This window comes from Merops nubicus, unplaced genomic scaffold (genome assembly GCF_000691845.1).
Source record: "Merops nubicus isolate BGI_N331 unplaced genomic scaffold, ASM69184v1 scaffold35172, whole genome shotgun sequence".
Taxonomy (NCBI): domain Eukaryota; kingdom Metazoa; phylum Chordata; class Aves; order Coraciiformes; family Meropidae; genus Merops; species Merops nubicus.
The window spans coordinates 11819-30126 of NW_008594898.1; the positions used below are offsets into that span (position 1 = coordinate 11819).

General features: G+C 42.6%; 1 protein-coding gene across 1 annotated transcript in view; it reads left to right on the forward strand.

Annotated features, from left to right (window-relative positions):
- Positions 1-5300: 5300 nt before the first annotated feature.
- EZR (ezrin) overlaps positions 5301-18308 on the forward strand; it is a 17029-nt gene continuing 4021 nt past the window's right edge. The window contains exons 1-7 of the mRNA XM_008935902.1: positions 5301-5379; positions 9495-9590; positions 10395-10669; positions 11515-11598; positions 12237-12383; positions 15519-15615; positions 18057-18220. Of these exons, the coding sequence (XP_008934150.1) occupies positions 5317-5379; positions 9495-9590; positions 10395-10669; positions 11515-11598; positions 12237-12383; positions 15519-15615; positions 18057-18220 (926 nt within the window). The 5' untranslated portion in view covers positions 5301-5316. The remainder of the gene's footprint in view (positions 5380-9494; positions 9591-10394; positions 10670-11514; positions 11599-12236; positions 12384-15518; positions 15616-18056; positions 18221-18308) is intronic.

The following is an 18308-nucleotide window of genomic DNA, read 5'->3' on the forward strand; positions in this document are numbered from 1 at the left end:
CATTAGCTGTTGACTTAAATAACTTGTGGAGGACAGAGAAATGCAGGCACTGAAGTGCTGGCAGGTCAGCTCCAAGCACTGGAGCTTCTAGGATTTTTTTTCCCTAATCCAAGTTGAAAATTTTACCCAAATTATTTCTGGGAGCCTGAGATAAGATTTACTCAATCAGTTAGCATGGTATCTTTCTTTGTTGTTGGACCAGCAACCAACAAACACTAATGCATGGAAGGTGGAATAATGGAGAGCAGTTTCAGTGCCCTCCTGTTGCTGCTACATGAAATTGCTTTCCCCATTAGCAGATACCTCATCAGTACACGTGTCTGTGAGCAGGTCGGGTTGCCACGGCTGCAATGTGATTACTTCATCAACTCAGGGCAAAAAGCCTGTCTGTTTGCAAGTCCAGTAGTAGCTATTGCTTGTGTGGTGGAAGGGAAGGCCTGCAGAAGTGAGGATGTAAGCTCAGTGCCACTGCTTTCTCTTATTTAAGCCTGCTGTATTGCTTCAGCACAAGCACGTCCATTTGCTATGCAGTCAGTTTATAGAGGTAGGAGAAACCTTTCCAGGCTGCTTTTTGTTGTGCTGTTTTTCACTGTACCTGCTGCACAGGTACCACACTTCGGAGCCCCTCACCCTTCCACGCTGTGCTGCCCATAGCTACGTGCTCGGGGCTTCCAGAGGTCCAGCGACTGCAGAAAGAAGGCATGCCTATCTAGGCTTCTCCCTATCATACTGCTAATTGCCACCACTTGCGAAGATGCTTCACTAGCATTTGCACTTGTAAACCTGCTATTTAGGAGACTCCAGTCTTCACCCATCCTTGGAGAAAACATTCCTGAGCTTTGTCTAAGGCATTTAGAGATGCATAATGATAGAGATATGGAACACCTTAAGTACTGTGTGTATGTGGGTAAAAGTTGGTATTTACCGGCCTTTATCTTGTGTATTTACTGGAAATAAATTGTATGGTATTTTAAATGACTTGCACAACTTCATGGTTTCACTGATCTATTTTATTATGCAAATAAGTTTAAGGGGTATTAGGTTGCATGAATCAGGATGTAGAATATCCCTGATGGCTGTGGGTTTTTTTCCTGTTCTGTCTTCCTTTTCCCATTCAGTGTAGGATGCTTTGCAGTGGAGCTTGCAGTATCAGGAGGGGGATAGTTAACTTCAAAGATTAATGTGCCTTCAACCAGAGGCAGATTCTGGACCAACAGGCTGTAGCTCAGGAGGCAGGCTTGAGAGAGAGAGAGGAAAAGGGGGAGGGGGGGAGAACCACACAAACCAAAACCAAAACCTGTGCTTGCATAGTGTCCAACACACCTGGAAACTGGGTGTTTATGAGAGAAAGGGATTGAAGAGGCAGTGTCATCTTGGGTTCCTATCTAGGTCTTCGATACTACACAGGGAAGATATTGCCACTCAACTGGCTGCCAGTGTGTTGCATCCCTAAGAGACAACATTTTCTGAATATTTTTCAAATGACACTTTAATTTTCAAAGTTAGATACTGTATAGTGCAGCGCCCCATAGATTTGTCTACTGACACAGCGTTAGAAGAGTTGTTGTCTTAACAACAACAATTAAAAAAAAAAAAGTAAAACCAAATGCATGACTTGAAGGCATTGCTAAAGCAAGGAAAATCCATTTGTAACTACTGTAATTTGTAGTACCAGAACTCTCCATAGTGCTGCAACTCTAGAAACTATATTCTGAAGTTCTCTACATTTCTTTAATCTTATTTCTATTGTCTTGTCTAAGCTGGAAATGGAGGTAACATGTTACAGTCCACCCTGAATGGTCTGAGTCATGGAATTAGCATTCAGTCATTTGGTGTAGTAAGTTCTTCAGTTTCTGCTGTCTCTTATAATTATGAAGCTTTTTTTCCTTTCAATGCAAACGACATTGCCTTTTCAGCAGCATGTTTCTTCCCCTCTGGATCAAATTTGTTAGCATTTTTATGCATCCTAAGACAGGGAGAGGGAAAAATTGTGTTCTGTAATGTTTTTGTAGGCACAAACAACCCTTCTAAGGCTCTATTTGTCATTCATTTTAAGTATGCTACTCTTTGGTGTAAAAGTATAATCACAGTGTGTTATGGCATTGACCTATTGAGAAGGAAGTTACACCTTAATATCTAGGATTTTTAGCATGCTATGTGCATTCAAAACCCCTTATTTCATGTATAACAGTCACCTGCTCTTCTCCCTCCTCCATGCACCTATGTTTGGAAACAATTAAAAACTGCTTTCTTTTTGGTTATGGCTTTCAGTTTTGTCCTGGAGTACTGTCAGGATTTGGTAGGGATCTTACAAATCACCTGCCTTGTCTACACAGAATAAGCAGGACTTCATTTGTGAAAGTTGTCTTAACTGTGTCTTACTGCTCCTCTTGCTCATAGAAATTACTCTGGGGTGTTCCTTGTTTTCCTCCCTGACACTATCTTAAATTGGTTAGCACCTTGAGTTTTAATTTAATCGTCTTGGCGCCACAGGGAGTTTCATGTGGTTGGAGCTGAATGCCAAACTGATCGTCTCTCAGCTTAACAGACATCAGGGTTTCTGCAGACTGTCTAAACCAGAGTTTCAGGTGGGTTGAGCTCTATTTGCCTCCCTTGCTACCAGCTGCTGTTTGGCTAAAAACTTGTGTGGTGTGGCTGTAGGACATCTGTTTAGATACACTGTTAAAAACATTATGTTCTTCTTGAAATGGAGGCTGAGGTTTGGAGGTGAGAACCAAGAGGACTTAATATGGCAGGAAGGAGACTCAAAAGATTTTCCCAGGCAGCTATCAACTCATTGAAGTGACAACTGCTTGGGGCCCTGTCTCTTCTTGCTCTGTCTGTCATGTGGCTAGGAGCTTGTCTGAGGGCACACCAGGGAATTCCTCTTTATCCTGCTGTTTGTTCATTCCTTTAAGAACACAGAAATTAACCTTTATTACATGCCCCAGTGTCCTTGAAAGCTTTTTGGATTAACCAAGTAGTCATGTTCCTGCATGTTTTTGACTTCAAATGACTGAAGTGGGAAGCAGATGACTTTGATTTTTGATCCTAATAGTAAATTCTTAATAGAAGTGGTAGGTAGATGGCTGTAGCACTAAACAGCTCACTGTGCAGCTGATCTTTTAGAAAGGTGAGTGTATCCAGAAGGATCTCTTGAGGTTGGTGTTTCTCTAGACTAGAGAGTTTACCTTTTTCTACTAGCAAATAACCACTAAGGAGATGTTGTAAAAGATGAAGCTGGAATTCTGTCCTCAGCTAACATCCTGCAGGTTTTCTGATGAGGTGGGAAGTTTAACTGGGAAGCACATCCTTTCAAGTTCTTTATCTTGTAAAGTGATACTTATTTTACACCCACCACAGTGTTTCAGCCAGAAATACAAATAACTGGCACAATACAAAACTGCCGATTACAAGCATATGTTTTCCTGAAGGGGCTAGAAATGGATTAGAATATGATTAGGGATTTATTGTTGAGAGGGATTAAGCAACAGGAGCTTTTTAAGGTCACATCTTCGAACTGCAGCCTTGCTGTTCCTGAGAATTTGCAACAAATCTTTCCTACAGTGGAAAGGGTGTGGGAAAGGTTTGGTTCTTAAGGCACCGGAAGAAAGCCTAAAGCATAGTTCCGTGTGCCATTATGGATCCCAAATGCTACAGCTTGGAAAGAAGTTCTTAGAAAATCTTTCCTGTTTGTTTTTTCATATTGCTTCTAGAGGAATTTTTAAAAAAAAAAAAAAAAAAAAAAAATTAAAAAACTAAAAATACAGCTTGAAAGTGACAGGACACCTAAGCAGTCATTTTCTCTGATTCAGTTGTGGGCTTCCATGACTTGGAAAGTGCCTTCAGTCATCTTCCTATAGGAGTCTTCTTCCATCTGGGAGAGCCCAGGAGAAAGAAATGATTCTGTAAGATGCTTGATGGCTTCATGTCTGTCTAAAAAAGGAATGCAAAATTTTCTAATATGTTGTACTAAAACTGGCCAGGGCAACTTGTTTTATTCACAGTTCTGTGTTAACTGTAACATTGTTTTACCTGAGATGTATGCTAGAGTTTAAATGTACATAATTAAGTTGCTGGAAATCGCTGCAGTGTCAAGGCTTTGTAGTGAGTGACTTTGTTCCTTTTCTGCCTTTTCCTCTTGTTTCTTCATCTTGTTTCTTCAAATTTGTGCCTCTGCACGGGGCACCAGTCAGTGCTGCAGCTGTAGCAGGCACACTCTCCTGGTCTGTTAGCTCTGGCTTTCTGTAATGTGATGTTTATAAAACGTTGGGAAATGGTAAAGAAATCTTACCTTCCTGTAGCTGCCTGTTATCTGGCCTTGTGTTTACATTCCACTTTTTTTTAAAATGCAAGCTACAAATCTAACTTGTTAGTGGGACTGCACTACACAATCATCCCAGTTTGGAGTTTATTTTATTTGTTTTGGGGTTGTTGGGTTTTGTGAGGTATGGTATAACGTTGCAAACATTTTAGTCTCCTGTAGTCCAAACAGCTAGAGATAATCCTTTCCTGATTTGCCATTTTGCTGGTCCTTATGTTATTCCCTGCAAGCTTAGTTGCTGCCTTTTCCTCCTGATTAACTGCTAATAGACTTCTTCTAGTCATTAAACACTCTTGCCTTCTGTGTACAACAGTGACCTCTGCCTTGCAGTCTTCTTCTGCCCAGTAAATCTAGTTATGTTTTTTCTCCACTAACAGCAGTAGCTTAGAGAACTCCTACCCTGTACTATCATTCAGTACCCGTAACTGCTGGGTTTATGTGCTGAGTAGGTTTTTATGAGGGAAAGAATGAACGTTTATTGGGTTAATGCTGATTGCTTTGCAAGAATAATCTTCAGCCTTTTGCCTTTAAAACTTCAGATTAATTCTAGCTCTAATATAAATGGAAGTTAAATTATAAGTCTTAAACTTAATTTAGTCATTAGGGCCTTTTGTAATCCAAGGGATGGCCTGTAGGCAGCTGTGCCATGCACTCACAGGAGCTCTGATTCCAAGCAGGTTTAGGCCTGGAAATGGTCAACTCTAAAATGCCCTCTCATTTAAGCAGAAGCTTAGTCCAATCCTGTGTTGAGTAGGAAACCCTGCAGAGCAGTCTGGATAAGACAGCAAAGGATGTGCCCATTTAAGTTTGCTGGTGTGATAACACAAATCTAATTGGGGCTTAAGTGTGTATATTCTAGAGGTTACAGTAGTGCATCAAAGCGTGGAGACTGTATTGTACACAAAGTACTGTTAACACTGAGAAATAGCTTTCAATGCCTGTTAAACAATGCTTTTTGTTTTTCTCCTTAGATCAACGTTCGGGTTGTTACTATGGACGCAGAGCTGGAGTTCGCCATCCAGCCAAACACTACAGGCAAACAGCTGTTTGACCAGGTCAGTGGAGGGTTGGTGTGGGCTCTTTTTTAAGCTTGGAGTACATTTCAGATGATAGTGTTTTCTTAAGACTGGATTCCAAACCTGCCTTTCTTACCTCCTAATCAAGGGGTCCTGGTCTGAACTAAGATCTCTAAATTCCATCATAGTAAAAGGGAAAAAACAAACAAAAATCCTTGCAGGTATGTTATGTTCCAGTGAAATCCAGCTTCCCAGCTGTGTTGGGTAATGAAGTGTCATAAAGGACCTAAAATGTCTGGTACATGTAAAAAAATCCACCTCTTGCTTTGAAATACAGCTTGGCTCTTACTTACATCTTAAATTCTGAAGTTGAGGTAGGCACTTGACACAGGTGTTCAGGTTTGCCAAACTACTGGAAAACCAGAAGAGTTTGTGATCTCTATGCAGCAACTATAGCAGCGTGCCTTGTAAGAAGCCCCTGTGCAGCAGGATGGAGCAGAGGCTTGCCCAGCTTGCCCCTGGGGGCTCCCAGGGAAGGGGAGGGCATGAGCAGCCAAGAGTCTCCTACCTTACTGTTACTCTTCCTGCTACTGCATGAACAATATACATGTCTGTTTGGAGGTGGACCTGCAAAGGTCAGATAAAGACAAATAAAATAAACAAAGAGCACTCTGTAAAACCTTCTCTTAAGTAGCTTGCTCTTATAAAACTGAAGCAAGTCCTGATTTAACTTATTGTTCTGGATTTTTTTTTTTTTTTTTTTTTTTTCTGGAACCCTGGAAGCTAAGAGCTGATCTATGCAGACTTTGGTTACACATATTAAGCTGTTTACAGAGTTTTACAGCGATTCGTTTGCACTTGTCCACTGCTAGACTTGATAGCAAAGGGTGGTTGAGCTTTAACTCAAGTAGGCAGAACTGGCTAAACAATGGCCATTTCTTCTAAGCTTTTGTTGGTACAATTTCTCTTTTTAGTGAGTTATCTAGAACTTGCTAGGCCTTATAACAGCTGTGCAGAGAGGGCTTTCAAAACAAAACAAAACAAAAAAACTCCAACAACAAAAAACCCCTCCCACAAAACCCCAAACTCTCAAGAAACAACCAACCAATTTAGTGGTTTCTTGGAGGGAGTGAAAGGAAGAAACCAAATTATAATCATTGTAGTACTTCACAGTACAAAGTAGAGTACTGAAAACTGTGTTTAACATTAAATATAATTTAAATTGCTTTTTGATTATTACTGATGTGGGATAAACGTCAAGTATTTATTGACTGGCATCCTGAAGTGCATATAGAACCAGCCAGCACTGGTTTCCATTGAACTTCCCATTCTCTGCTGATCACTCTTGCATCAGGGTAATTTACTCCCCCAGCCACTTCCGTGTCAACTCAAAATAGAGAACTTAGGTTTCATCTCTGAGGGTACAAAAATCCAGATAACTAGAAGTCAGATTTTTAAAAGCAGTACCTTAGATCAAGTAATGTAAGTATATCCTATGTTCCTTAAGGACTTCCCACCCCAACATATTCACTAATGTTTACATCGGTTAACAGTCAGGGTCACCTCTCTGGCAGAAGAGAAACTACTCTCTTGACCTCCAGCAGAGAACAACAAAGTCCTGTGAACGTGGAAAAAAGCAGAATGCTTCAGATCCAAGATAATTCTAGCTTGCTGTCTAGGTAGTTGTGGATTTCTGATGACTGCTTGTTGCAGCACTCGGTGCACTTTTGGGATAGACTCTCACCTCATTAAGATTTGCTCCTTACATCCCATGGCTTGGGTTTAAAAACTGCTATTGGGAATTCTTAGCCATAGGCCATACCTTGTTGGGGCGCACCTCTGCGTATCACAAAAAGGCTAAGGTAGAAGTGTGCAGCATGAAACTGAGGAAGGTGAAGACCATGTGTTTAGCTGTCACTGTTCTGACATCTCTTTGCTTCTGCTATGCAAGCCTTTTACCAGGCCCTTATCTCAGATGGAGCTGACACTCAGATAAAGCCTATGGAGGCAAGAGGTTTTCACAGGTATAGGGAGTGGCCTCCAACTGCAGAACCACTGTTGGGGGAAGAGGCATTGAAGAAGCAGGCTATGATGATTTCTTGGCCTGGCTGTCAGCTAACAAACTACTCTGGCAGTGCCCTTTAGGCTTGGCTACCGTAACTGTATCCCACGCATAAGTTTGAGTATAGTTCCCTTTTATAGAAAGGGGGAAAACAGTGGAAACTTGTGAATATTGAGTTCAGCTCCACTCAGGGCAGACCTGTGCAGAGGTCACGCCACAGTGGTCTGAGGTGTCCCAAGAACCAGCAAGGGGGCTCTGCAGCTGCCAGTCATGGGCCAGCCTGGCCCTGAGGACGAGCAGCACAAATGGAGAAGAGGGTGCCACGGGCAGTCTCTGGGCAGCAGATGCATTTCTGAGTGGGATGGGCAGGCTGGAGGTTTGCTGCTTCATGCCTTTGAGGAGAGAGGGGAGGTCATGCCTTGGTTCTTAGCTCTTCCTTGTTTTCCTGTGGAGGAAGCTTACAAAAAATTTCCCAGAATGCAGGCTAAAACATTCATGTCTTTGTATTGGAACTCAAGTGGTCAGATTGTGAGGTTTAGCTTGATATGTTCAACGTCCTTGCCTTTAAGTTTGGGGAAGAACTTGAGTGGTAATAACTTCTGCAAGCTTTCTAACTTGATTTATAGAAAAATTGTACTTTTTCTGTTCTAAGAGACATTCAGAGATAATGACCTGATAACTGCTTTATTTATGCAACTCTTTAACAAAGTTGCAACACTTTTTTTGTGCAACAGGAAGTACCACGCTCCACATACCCTTGCTTTTCTGATGGGCTTTACTCAGTCTAATTCTGACTGTTCTAAATGTCTTGATGTCAGAAAACTTGTCTGCTTGGTGGTGAAACAAGCCACTTCAAGGAAGGAGGGAAGGGGAATTTTAGTCAAGTAAAGGCTGAAGTATTTTCAGATATCAATTCTTTTTTAAAAAGTTGGAGGGTTTGGGGTTTTTTGTTCATTTTGTTCATTTCTTGTTCATTTTGTTCTCCAGCAATACTATAAATGGGGAGGGTGAAACAGATCCTTGGTTGAGATCTTAGACTTGTTGAGGCACATGTAACTACACCCTCTCAAGTCTGTCACACTTGCCTAACTTGCAAAGTAGTTTTAAAATCTCTTGCCTTCCACTTGGTTCAGCTCTCTATGGTGATGGCTACATCGCCTTTTGAGGGGCTACTCTGCAAATAACACCAAGGAAGTGATTCAGATGTGTATTTAGTGGATCTTTCCAGATCTCAGCTCTGTCTAGAGCACAGTTTTAGAGGTAGGTGGGCTGGCAATGCACTGCTGGGCTATAAGAATAAGCAATCAAGAGTAGGAGAAGATCAGGAACTTGTTAGGCTCTCTCCTCCACTGAGGAAAAGGAACATATCCAAACAGGACTATTTTCACTATTAAGTATGCCATAGAGTCAATGAATGGTGTTTCTGGATCTTTTTATCTGGTTAGTGTTTACAATATATGAAATTAAATTTAGTCCTAATTTTAGCCATCGATATATTTTGTTTCCTTCAAAGCCAGCCTTTGAGTGAGTTTAGAAAGAATACCCTTGGCTGAGACTACTTGCAGCTTGTTTTACTTCTCAAAAACCACATAGGGAGCTCACTGCAGCAGCTGTGTGAAGCATCCCCAGTTGCTTCCTCCAGCCAAATAATCTTTAACTGGCTGACAAGCACTCAGCCATTAGTAGTACCAACTAGCTGTTGTTGGTACTAACACCATTACAGACTGTCTCACCATAAGCTTTGGTGAGAGAAGCAACTTGTCTGCTTCACTGAGTAGGGTTTTAAGAGGGACTGGTAGAGACAAGCAGGCAGAAGCCCCACCTGCTGCCCGTGTACCAGTCTAGCAGTTGGTGGCCTGTCACTTGCCCTGTTTGTCTCCTAGTTTCCCCAGAATATTCTTCTAGGAGCTGTGTGGGAGCTAAGCCTATGCCACTGCTGTCATTTGCTATGGCAGCTGTCTATCTCTGTCTAAAAGGTGAAATTAAGAGAAGCCAGATGAGTAGGTTTAGGCTGTTGCCTGCACTCACAGGTGATGCAGGACCTGAAGTGAACTGTTACCTACAATAATTTTTTATGGCCTTTCTGTTGCAGGTGGTTAAAACCATAGGTTTGCGAGAAGTGTGGTACTTTGGTCTTCAGTATGTGGACAACAAAGGATTCCAGACTTGGCTGAAGCTTGACAAAAAGGTAACACACTTCGGCCTAATTGCTGAGCAAAGGTTAAAACTTACATGATGGTTACTGATGGGTTATTGGCTGCAACTTTATAAACCTCGTACCTATTGTTGATGGTTCCTTAATTCTCATAACTCAAGGACTATTTTTAGAGAGAACTTTGTGACCTCCACGGGAACTGTTTGGGTGAGGTGTGACACAGTGAAAGTTTGCCCTTTCTGTGTGAATTGTTTATGGCATTTGTCGGAGGTACAGCAGCAGCCTGGTATTGTACCTTTGTTTGGTAGAAGCAGCTGTTCTCGCTGTGAGTGGAGGAATGTCCTGGCCGTTGATGATTTTAGTCTCTGCCTGTGCAGGATCAGTTGTTGCACTGATCAGGAGATAGGTCATGAGAAGCCTGGGCAGTTCTCACAGGGCGCTGATGCCTCTGATGTGCTCTTGTTTGTGGCCTTGTGGCTCTTGCGAGGGCATGACCCGTTTCTCTTGGTGGGGCAGTGAGTGACATACCTGTTTAATGTCACGGGGCCGTCCTCTGTCAAACACGTACAGCTCTGGGTGGGTTTGCCATCTGACACGGCGTGGTAAATCATTCTCTAGTGGCTAAGGTTTACTATGCAAAGAGAATTTTACTGGCTTAGTTAGAAAACATAACATGTCTCTTCTGTGTTATACCAGTGAGCAGCTAGAATTAAGGAGAATTAATGAGTTGCCAGTCGCTCAGAGTGAGCAAATGGCCCAAATTCTTTCTTCTGTGGAAAAGCAATTTGTTGTGTTGTTTGCAACCCTGCTCAGTTGTGTTGTCTCCTCTGTCCTCAGGTTTCTGCTCAAGAAATCAGAAAGGAGAATCCCCTCCAGTTCAAATTCCGTGCCAAGTTCTTCCCAGAGGATGTGTCTGAAGAGCTGATCCAGGACATTACGCAGAAGCTCTTCTTCCTTCAGGTGAAGGAAGGGATCCTTAGCGATGAGATCTACTGTCCTCCTGAAACAGCAGTGCTTCTGGGCTCCTATGCTGTGCAGGCCAAATATGGAGATTATAACAAAGACGTGCACAAGCCTGGATACCTCAATTCGGAGCGCCTGATCCCCCAAAGGTGAATGAGTTGGTTGATGCAGACTCCCTTTTTTGTTGTTGTTTTTAAAAGGCGAGAATTTGCGTTCTAGTTAAATACAGAGTTTCACTGAAGGCATGACTTCTCTTTGGTTGTTTTTTTTCTGTTTTTTTCAGTTGAACTGTATCCATTTGGGTTTTTTTCTTTTTATTTCTGTCGGAGTAAGTTTTTGTACTCTCTCCTTGGGTTGGTTAGAGAGAGGAAGTACACTTGTGAATTCAGTTTTTCTTTCCTTAAACATTGCTACCATGCTGGTAACTGGCAGTATGTCTCCTCTTTAAGAAGAAAAGAGCAGCATTCAGTTGAGAATGTGTCATCTCTGGAGAAGGTTGGGTTGTGTGTCCTCAATCCTAATGTACAATCCTAAAAAATCTTGTATCTGGAAAGCATGCCTTGAAGCTACCTAGTCCATCCCCACACAGGAAAAGTGTGTGTGTTATCAGATGACTGGCTTCTGTTTGTGCTCCCTGAGGACACTCATCAGCAATGTCTAATTAGGAATGACACCAACTTTTGCTTTGCTTTAACCCACTGGGGTCTACAGTGTGTATTTGATTCTCCTGCAGTGTTGTGCTTACACCTCTCATGTCTCTGGTCAGGGACCAGGAAGGCTTTGCACAGGCAGAGGGTTTTTGTTCATTCCACATTGCTCTGCTTCACAGAGGACATCTTTGAGCTGAGTAGGATCTTCCTTTTGGTTTAAGTAATGTTTCATGGGTGGGACTAATTTTTCAGTAAGACTGTAGCAAAGATCAACATCAATGGGTACAGTGGAACATAAGGTCTGATCTTGCTAATATGTCTTTCCTATGTCTTTCCTTGTGTAGGGTGATGGATCAGCATAAGCTCTCCAGAGAGCAGTGGGAAGAACGGATCCAGGTGTGGCATGCTGAACACAGTGGGATGCTCAAGTAGGTGTTTTTTATTGATCCTTAAGAGAGTCACTTTATTGCTGGTTGATTACCTTAGTCTTGCAGTCCCATGACATAGACTTTTGAAATAGACTCAGTCACCTGTGTGGGGGCACACTTGGTGTATGCTTTTTAGCCAAGCATTGAATCACATAGTAGAACTCCATAGGTTATTTGCACTGATGCTGAGAACAGTGTCTTGGATGGCTTCCTGAAGATTCCAGACCAAGGTAGAGTTTATTAGTGATGAGTTTGAGTAGAAAGAAAAGTAAAGGTGTATGTCTATCTTTAGGTTAATTGAAGCATTTGCATTGGCAGATGGGGAAGACTCAGATGCTACACCTTTTCTGGTGACTGTACCTTCAGACAAAGATGAATGTTGAGAGAGATGAGTGTTGCTAATTTTCTGTCCAGAAATACTAGGGCTTGGTAAATGGGAGTACTCTGTGTGTGTATGTTCATAGGTGTAACTTCATAACTTCTGAAGTGAATCCCAAATGGTGAATGTTCCATTTTAACTCCTGTATTTGATGTGTGGGTTCAGGAAAAGTTACTTGTTTCTTTTGAGGGCATTATGCTTTCTGAGACAGTCAGATAAATGAGAAGCTAACATCTGCTCTCCTTCTTGTCTCAACCAGAGAGAATGCCATGCTGGAATACCTGAAGATTGCTCAAGACCTGGAGATGTATGGAATCAACTACTTTGAAATCAAAAATAAGAAGGGAACTGACCTTTGGCTGGGGGTGGATGCCTTGGGGCTCAACATCTATGAAAAGGATGATAAGTAAGGCTTTTGTTGTTACCTTTGATCTCCCAGACTGAGGGCTGGTGTGGGAACCAAGGGACATTTCTCATTTACAGGATTAGGGCAAAGTTTAGAACTCGCTTGTGTTCCAGTTTTGGATCAGTAGGTGAAGCTGGGCTGAAAAATGAACTTTGACATCATTTTATGCTTCCTGACCTTTCTAGCCTGACCTGCTAATGCCACTTACTGTGTAAGAGGAGACATGGGTTGCACGGTGCCATCTGGCAACGCTTGCACAGTTGTGGAGCTGAGCCCTGAACTGAGGAGTTGGCCAAGCTGTTCCTTGAGTCAGGTTGCCAGGCATGCCAGCGGCGGGGAGCAGGCGGGAGCCCAGGCAGGCTGGGGTGGCTGGGGAGCACTGGGACATCCAGGGCCATTCCTGCACCCGAGTTAATGACAGCTGTGTGCACAGCTGCCTGGTTTTGGAGGAGATGGATTATGGGGCGGACACAAAACCAAAGCTGGATAACACCCAGAGCCCAGGGAGGAGTTAGCCTGTGGAGTTGCTGTGAACGAGGAACAGAATGAGGTCTGGCTGAGGTCTGCGTGGTTTTAATCAGCTCTCCTGGTAAAGGCAGGGCCATTATTAATTGGTTAGTGGGCGGGAAAAGATAGACTACATCTACAAATAAGCACAAAAGGAAGGTGAGAACAGCTGTATGTGAGCCTGCTAGTCTCTTCTGATACTGCACAACCAAAGGACTGAAGAGGAGTTAAAACAGACATTTTTTTAGGTGAAGTGTTGCTGTGCTGTCTGGACTGCTCCCCCCGCTTCCCCCCCACGTTCCAAATCTTGGTTTTGATGTCGCTAATCTATAACAGACTGTGGTTGTAATACAGAAGGGATTTTACCTGCTCTACATCGTAGTCTCCAAAAAGCTTTGAATGCGACCCAAATATTAATTGGAACTCTCTGGAGCTTTTGTTAAGCCAGAAAAGAGAAATGCAGCCTTTTCTGCAATGCTAATACGTGCTGTCATCCAGAAAACAAGGAGTGTCATTTGAAAGAGAAGTAGTTTCGCTCATGTAATACTTCAGTCTTGAATGACTGGTCTTGCTATGTAACCATGGTCACATAAACAGGTTTTTCAAGCTGCAGAAGCAGACAGAATGTAGCCATTGACTCTGTAGAGCTATCAAGAGCATTTGCAAAACAAATACAGTGCTGGAATAAACTGCTCGTTTCTGCTGTAACTCTTGCTACTATATAATTAAGTCTTCTGAGCAGATACAGGAACTAGAAAAATAGTCATGTGTACCTTGCCTCTGGTTGGTAGATGCAAAACTGGGGGACTGGGACAAAGGTGAAGAAGCAAAGATTTAATTGCTGAAGTTCCATCTGAGGAAAAGGAGACAGTGCTATAGGTGTGTGAGGCTCTATACTGCAGTGTATCCATGTCCCAGTTCCAGGTATTTCCAAGCTCTCTGGGTCTTTCTTCAACATTGAAAAGGAGAATCTGTGATAGAAATTGAGTTATTTTAGTTGTCTATCACACTGTATTATCAAGGGTCGAAACACTTAAGCTAATATGGCTGGAGTAAGTAATTTTAGTCTAATCAAATAATTTTCTTTACAGTTCTTAATGTTACACATACACACTGTTACATAATATTGCAGTTGAGTTAAAGGTTAGGGAATGGTAAGTTCTGAAGAGGAAGTATTTTTGTCTTGATGTCTGATTTTTAAATGAAGCCATTTTTAGAAAAAGAAACAACTCGGGCCCGATGAAATCATGCTGTGTAGTAGTTTCCTGTCTCTGTGACAGAGCCAAATTCCTCCTAAAGTGCCAGCTTTTTTCCTTAACCTGTAAGAATACTGTTTAGGGAGCTCATTGAATTCACGCAGTTCAGTGTGACGATGGATGTTTTGCTGAGTGCTAAACATGAAATACTTGTCTTCAAACTGTTTGCTAGAAATAATTGTTGGCACTTCAGCATGTCAGAGACGTATTGGAGGGGTTAGATAAAAACAAGAGGATTGCTGCTTGGTACTATAATTTACGTAAGATACCATACAGAACCATTAACTGCTACCTCTAGAAAATATCTCCCTTGATAAGAGAATAATAAAAACAAATAATGTTATATTAAACTTAAAAAAAATAATTTCTGGGGAGGAATTAAAGGAATTAGTTACAATGAAATATGAAAGTCCTTGTAATATTAGAACTTCCTGCAGAGCTGGGCAGGTGTGTGTGGGTGAAGTGCTGGAATGGCTTAGGAGTGTTTGATCTCGTGAATAACTTTATGCTTTTTGTATCAAAGAAAATACAAAGAAATTAAAGCAGAGGGAAATCCCAAATTATTAGCAAAGCTTAAAGAAATCATTTGAAACAAACCAACAGACCTGAATGCCTAAGCAGGAAGGAAGAGCTGGGAATCTGAATTCTACTCTTTGCTTCACAGAACTGCACCCCAGTAGGAGAGGGCCCTGTGGTGCAGCTCCTTGCACGAGCAGTGCATATTGTTCTGCTTGGTGACTGTTGGGGAGGGCTGGAAGAGCAGCTTGCATGGAAGGAAAGAACAGGGCTCTTTACTAGCCCTGTGTATAATCTGGGGGAGGAAACAAAAGACAAGAAATCTGCCTCTGCCAATTATGTTTGTGCCTGCCCAGCACTTCAGAAGTGAAGGCAGTGTGGAGGTAACTGGGCTACAGCAGGGTGAACTTCTCTGTAGGTGTTAGAAGGTGTAGGGAGAAGCTGAATTACTTTGACTTATGCCTCCCATGATACACGAGAAGCCTCTGGGAAGCACAGCACATATACCTACAGTCTGCGTACTGTGGATTTTAGGCCCTGATTTCAAATAAGCTTAAAGCAGGTGGTGTTTGGCAAAGCTGAGCGGGTGGTTTCAGTAGAGACCATCCCCATTGCCTACCCAAAGATCAGTAGGGTGGCTGACCAGAATGAGAAGATGAGAAGAGACTCTCCAAATGAGGTGACTGGGCTTCTTTTCCTACTCCCTGTGAGTTTTTGATTCAGCTACTGTCTTCTTTCTGTTGGGAGAGCTTTGTGAAGTGTTGCACCCCACTAATTCTGTGTGTTAGGAACAATGTGAGGAAAAAAAAAAATGTTCATTGCAGCATGTCATTAAAATATTTCTCTTTTTTTCCAGACTGACTCCAAAGATTGGGTTTCCCTGGAGTGAAATCAGAAACATCTCTTTCAATGACAAGAAGTTTGTTATAAAGCCTATTGACAAGAAGGCACCGGTAAGTACATCTAAAATGGATTTCTGGGTACTGCATATGAACAACTAATACTGTTTCATCTCAACACAAAGCAGTCCTTGGAAAGGAGACAGCTGCAGATATTCTAGATGCAAAACAAACCTCAGTATTTAGGGTGTATTTAGATCTGTCTGGTTTTCTGTGCAGTGTAAGTAAAGGGCTTATGGTGGTATCTAACATGGAGAAAGACAAGGATTTTTCAGTTACAGAGTCCTTGTTTTATAGCAAACTGGGTAACCTTATGCTTAAATCTCAGATTCTTCACTAGTTCTGGGAGTCTTCTGTGTAGCCAAATTAGACTCATCCTCTCCCTATTTCATCCAGTGCATGGAAGCTGGTGGGTAGCTCTTTTTCTGTTGTTCGTTAAAAACAAACAAACAAACAACACAAAAATCATTCCAGTGCTACTGCAAAACCGCATGGTATGGCTTCCCAGCTGAGGGCTTGCTGCTCGCTCCCAGTCTACCAAACGAGCAGAAGCCCGTTAAGGACCATGGTGTTCACTGGCCTTCTTGAATAGTAGGGTAGATGGCAGCAATATGATTTCTGTGGAGAACTGAAATGGAGCTATTTGTGAATGTTACTTTTCAGTACTTCCAAACAAGTTTTCAGAGTTATTTTAGTGAAGAATTAGCAACTTAATTTGACCTGTTGAGAACACAAAGTGGAATAACTTGTATAGGTGGATCTCATTCTGTCAGTCTTGTGAAACCACTGGAATAGTTGGGAAAAACCTTTTCTACCTCTCTGCCCCCACACCAGTACTTGGCCTTGGTGGGAAGTACAGTTCTGAGAAATAATAATCAGTTTGGCTTTGGCAAAGGGTGATGGCTTGTAAATCTCCTTAATGCAAAAGGATCCTCCCAGTAGTTTATAGGATACTAATGTACAGTGTGCTGCAGGGCTTTCCTCTAGGTAACAACCTGGGTTTTGGGGGGAGAGGAGCTTCCTTCTGTCATGCTGTTAGTGAAAGCCAACAAAACTCCACACAGATAGAAGGCTGGTCTGTCAGGCATTTTCTTCTTAATAGAAGAGCTTCTTGGTCGTGTTGTACACCTTTCAAGATATTCAATCATATTCAATATTAATCACCTGCTTATGGATCACAGCTTTCTATCTGCTCCCCAACAGCAAATCAGACTGGATTTGAAATGGGAGACTTGCAAGAGGCTGATACAGAAAGTTGTTAACATTGAAAACCTCAATTATGTTTCATTCTGCTGTGTCAGTTGTCCTTTTCCCTCTGGGTGGTGTCGTGTTTAAAGCTGTGTCTGAAAGGAGAATTTATCTCAACACTAATTCTGAGCATTTAGGAAATTGTCATATGCTTGTGTCTCCCTTTAAAAAGGCAAGGACTGTAACTACAGCAAAATACTTGATCCACCCAAGATGTGGGTTGGAAGCTCTCCTTAAGTTTGGAGGATTCTACATGTCAGTGTTTAAATGGACTCTAATGTAATGGGTTGAGTCCCATGTACCTTGCCCAGAATAATTTTTTTAAATTTTAGGCCTATCTGCCCACATACTCCCAACATCTTCAGCACATTACACTTGCAGTACCAAGCTGTGATGCTCTCAGTTGTGAGAGACCAAAGGGAGGCTGGTGGTGACAAAAGCAGCAGGTTCTGCTAGTTCTAAGCTTTTCACTGATTCTACTGTGGCTTCCAGCTTTCCCAAAGATAGCCACAGCTTGTGCTTCTGAGCTCAGGCAATTAAAAACCATCATCACTGCTGCCATGTGTGTCCCTTCTTAGTTCTACCTCTTAAAAACAATGAGGAGATCTGCAGGAAGGTGTTTCAGAGGAATGATCAGGCAGGTAATGAACCTAGAGGTCACTGTTTGAGTACTGGGTTCAGTTTTGGACACCACAGTATAAGAAAGACATTGAGGTGCTGGAGCAGGTCCAGGGAAGGGCATGGAGCTCGTGAAGTGCCTGGGGAACATGGCTTATGAGGAGTGGCTGAGTGAACTAGGATTGTTTAGTCTGGAGAAGAGGAGGCTGAGGGAGAGACCTTATTGCTCTCTACAACTACCTGAAAGGAGGATGTGGTGAGATGGGTGTTGGTCTCTTCTGCCAAGTAACTAGTGATAGGACAAGAGCAAATGGGGTTAAATTGTGCAGTGGGGGCTTAGGTTGGATATTAGGAAGAATTTAGTTACTGAAAGAGTGGTGAGGCACTGGAACAGACTGCCCAGGGAGGCGGTGGGGTCACCATCCCTGGAAGGGTTCATAAAACATATAGACGTTTGGCACATGGTTTAGTGGTCATGGTAGTGTTGGGTTGATGGTTGGACTTGGTGGTCTTAGATAGAGGTCTTTTCTCAATTACAATAAAATCAGTAGCAAGCTGACGAGCCTGCAGTTAGCTGGGAGAAGAGAAAGCAAGCTGTGAAAACTGACTCTGTGGTGTTTCTCTTCTAGGACTTCGTGTTTTATGCCCCTCGTCTGCGAATTAACAAGAGGATCCTGCAGCTCTGCATGGGCAACCATGAGCTGTATATGCGGCGCAGGAAGCCCGACACCATTGAGGTACAGCAGATGAAAGCCCAGGCACGGGAGGAGAAGCACCAGAAACAACTGGAAAGGTGAGCTGGAACACAGACAGCGGGGATGGGGTGGCAGAGGTGGAAGGCACCGAGCTGGCAGGGTTCAGCCGGTAGCTGTCGCCGGCGG